At 37.6% G+C, this 3,536-nt stretch overlaps 1 protein-coding gene across 1 annotated transcript in view; it reads right to left on the bottom strand.

Moving 5' to 3' along the window:
- Positions 1-3,536, bottom strand: part of LOC104824751 (serine/threonine-protein kinase STY46) — a 6,505-nt gene that overhangs the window by 973 nt on the left and 1,996 nt on the right. Inside the window, exons 3-14 of the mRNA XM_010556905.2 lie at positions 3,297-3,391; positions 3,040-3,159; positions 2,863-2,917; positions 2,371-2,481; positions 2,092-2,142; positions 1,593-1,774; positions 1,408-1,515; positions 1,237-1,310; positions 972-1,147; positions 647-742; positions 214-294; positions 62-115 (exon numbers count right to left, since the gene is read on the bottom strand). Of these exons, the coding sequence (XP_010555207.1) occupies positions 62-115; positions 214-294; positions 647-742; positions 972-1,147; positions 1,237-1,310; positions 1,408-1,515; positions 1,593-1,774; positions 2,092-2,142; positions 2,371-2,481; positions 2,863-2,917; positions 3,040-3,159; positions 3,297-3,391 (1,203 nt within the window). The remainder of the gene's footprint in view (positions 1-61; positions 116-213; positions 295-646; positions 743-971; positions 1,148-1,236; positions 1,311-1,407; positions 1,516-1,592; positions 1,775-2,091; positions 2,143-2,370; positions 2,482-2,862; positions 2,918-3,039; positions 3,160-3,296; positions 3,392-3,536) is intronic.

Raw genomic sequence — 3,536 nt, 5'->3', positions numbered from 1 at the left:
AGCAGGAAACTCATCATATTTTGTTTAACTCTCTATCCAACCCCAGGATGAAAGCCATTACCTTTTGGACAACTCCTACAGCTGCCTGCAATGGCGTCAAGTATTCGTATGGAAGCTGGAAAAGACATTATATGTGGAAATCTGTGTTACAGCCCATTTAAAGTAGAAATTGAAATTAAAAGGATGTCGGAATTGGAGAAGAGGCCGAAGTACCTTGCTGGTCAACAACTCCCATATCACAATACCAAAGCTGAAGACATCGGCCTTGTGATCATACGGCTTGTGCTCTATAACCTTCATCCCAAAATAATTAATTTAATTAAGAAAGTGACCCTTGATGACATGAGATAAAACAAAATTGTAGAGATTAGATTTATCTAGTTTAAACGAGTGATGAACAATTGGCTCCAAAGCGTTTAGATTGAGGCAGTGAATCTTGGCATAGTTTCCGTAAACCAAACAGCAATAAAGGATTCTTACCAAGGAAAGGCAAAAACAAGAGCAGATATTTAAATTTAAGATACCAAACTGATTCCCGTGGCTGAAAAAAATGGAGTGCAAGTATCCATTTAACTGATCCAAAATTCTAATATGGCATGCTATGACAGTAGATAAAGAGCATGGAAGGACTTTGGGTGGAACATACCTCTGGAGCCATCCACCGATACGTTCCAGTTTCAGCAGTCATAACGCCAGTTTGAGCTTTCACTCTGGCCACCCCAAAGTCCGCAACCTTGACCATCTGTAACAATAAAAGATGCAGCAATATGATTAATCCACACATGAATTTGCGTGCCTTTCTGCAGAGAACAGGAAACATTAAAGGCCGAAGATTCTTTTAGGGAAAATGCATAAGAAGAACAATGCATCATCTTAGCCTTAAAGATGGTTTGTACACTTAAACCACAAACCCCACTTGGTGTACACGGTATTCAGAGAATAAAACCATAAGCCTCAGTCGAAAATATTACCTCGTTTTCATCCATTAGAAGATTGGCAGCCTTCAAATCTCTGTGAATTATGTTATTCTGGTGCAGGTAATTCATTCCTTTGGAGACATCAATTGCTACTTTAAGCAAAGCTGGAAGTTTAAAGATGCCTTTTTGTTTATGTAGATAGTCGTATACACTTCCACCAGGCATGAATTCTATAATATATGAAAAAATAAGACAAATTATAGAACTTAAATCTCATTCAGAATTATTCCCAAAATTCAACGTGGTTACTGCAGCATACCTGTAACAATACACAAATGTGGAGGCTTGGTGCATGCTCCAATGAACTGTACAACATTCTTGTGTCGGACTTTCCTAGAAAGGGACAAAATTTGGATGGTATCTCATGCATCTGGAATACTAGTGTTCATTGGCACATCAGTTCACAACGGAACAGATCAGAACCACAAACCTCATAATGAAGACTTCCTGGGCAAACTCTTTCTCTAACTCAGAATCTAGACGCTCGGGCTTGAGGACTTTGATGGCAACTTCCTGACTACAATATGTTCCTTTGTACCTGAATTAAAGAACAGAAAGAATTACTTTTGAGCATCTTAAGAACGACAACATACTAGATGGATCAAGCTAACTTACAGATCTCCGTATGAACCAGATGCAATTTTGTTCTCAAACTTTAAGTGTTTCAGGTTGATTTCCCAAACATCAGTTCCATCATTGGGTATTGCAACATGATCGTTGCCCTTTTTGGCATCTGTTTGATCTTTTTCCATGTTAGGAGAAGGTGATTGCTGCGTTGGCCATATTTGATTCTGCAACTGAGTGTGGTGAATGAGTTATTAGTAACTTGCAAACAAGATTTAGATGTGTATGAAGCATATGTTGACAGGGAAAATGTAATATTGCTTAAAATGCATTAAACACTTGTTTTGTTCGGATTCTAAGTGCTTCAGAGAAAATTACATAAAATTGCCACCCTTGCTGTGATAGGGATCTATAGAACATTTCCAGCTGAGACTGAGAAGTTGTAATCATATCCAACTTCATACAGAAGAATATAGGGATGCAGAGGAAATATCAAGAAATGTATGCCCAGGTGGGCTTACTTGATATTTCTAAAGAGGAAAACAAGTACCTCGATCTTTGCCGCTTCTTTCTCCAAAGCTATTCTCAATCTGTCTATTTCCTGAAATTTTTTAGGTACAGTATGTTGAACACAATTACACACGTATACAATTGAAATTAAGCAAATAAATCTAAGCAGAGCAGGATATATTGTAAAGAACAGGATTCTCACACCCTCCAGGCTCAAAGATATAAACGACAGTTGCATGCCAAAATATTTCCATCCCATAGATTATAGATGAAAGTAAATTAGACATTATCGGGATATAAGAAATAAAACAAGAAGTACCTCATATGGCCAACCATCAACAACAAAGACATCAAGCGAGAAGCCATCGGTTGTAGAAAAAGCATGTGCTTCTTGAATGTTCAGCCCAAGCTCAGCAAGCAAGGCAGTCAACTGCATCATTGACACTGACTCAGTTTGCATTGCATTGATAAATGATAATCATCATAGGGCCTTTGACAAACAAGAAATATAATATATGGCAATCGATATATTGAATTCCAAGCATAAGCAGCAGATGCTGAAAGTTTTTACACTCAGAGTCTCAGGCAATAAAATAATAGCGATGATGTTACACAACATTTGAAGGACTAGAGTAAATATGGCAATAGACATATTGTGGACGTCATTACTTGAAAGTATGCAAGAAGGTAAATCCTTTTAGTCTCCAAAATCTTGACAATTAACACAAATATCCATCAGCTCATGCGACAAAAAATTCATAACACTATTTCTTTGATTTCTTTATAACAAAAACACGCACTTATCACATACCTGACAGAGAAGTTTGGGTTTGTCTTCCGTGGAAAAAGTAATCTCATGCAAGGGCCTGCAATTGAGTCAAATCAATCTCTAGACACCCCATTCACATAACTAAACTTGGAAAGGTGATAGTTCACTACTAGTCACCAAAAGCAAAAGAGAAGGAAAAAATTCTGTTAAAGTACATACCGTGAATACAGTGAATTGGCATGCACAGAGTTTTCACCCTCATCATCTTCAGATCTACTTGTTGCAAGTACAAGGGCTTCAAGATTAGGAGATGAACCAAATGCAGGTGGTGGATGAATACTGGCAAGTGAAGACCAAAACGAGAATCACCGATATAATAAAAGTATGAATCGAATCAGATATAAAATAGAATGAGATAACGTTCTATAATCAACAGTTCAAATAATCAAGGATTGAATAGTTTCGAAAAAGCACACCTTTTTCGGACAGAGAGTCTAGGAGAACTTTGATCACCTTCGTTACCAAGTGAGTCTGAGGGAGCAGAGTCAGCTGAGATCCCAGATGGTTGAACCTTAACAGAAGATCAGTCAAAAATAAAAATAAAAAATCTATGAGCCCATACAAACAAACGTTCCCAAAGAGCAAATAAAAACATGAAAGATCATAAATTTCCTTCTCGATCGGAAGAAACCCCAAACACTGAAGGCTCCGATTCC

Source organism: Tarenaya hassleriana, unplaced genomic scaffold, assembly GCF_000463585.1.
Source record: "Tarenaya hassleriana unplaced genomic scaffold, ASM46358v1 Cleome41, whole genome shotgun sequence".
NCBI lineage: Eukaryota > Viridiplantae > Streptophyta > Magnoliopsida > Brassicales > Cleomaceae > Tarenaya > Tarenaya hassleriana.
This window is presented reverse-complemented; position numbering and strand designations above follow the sequence as displayed.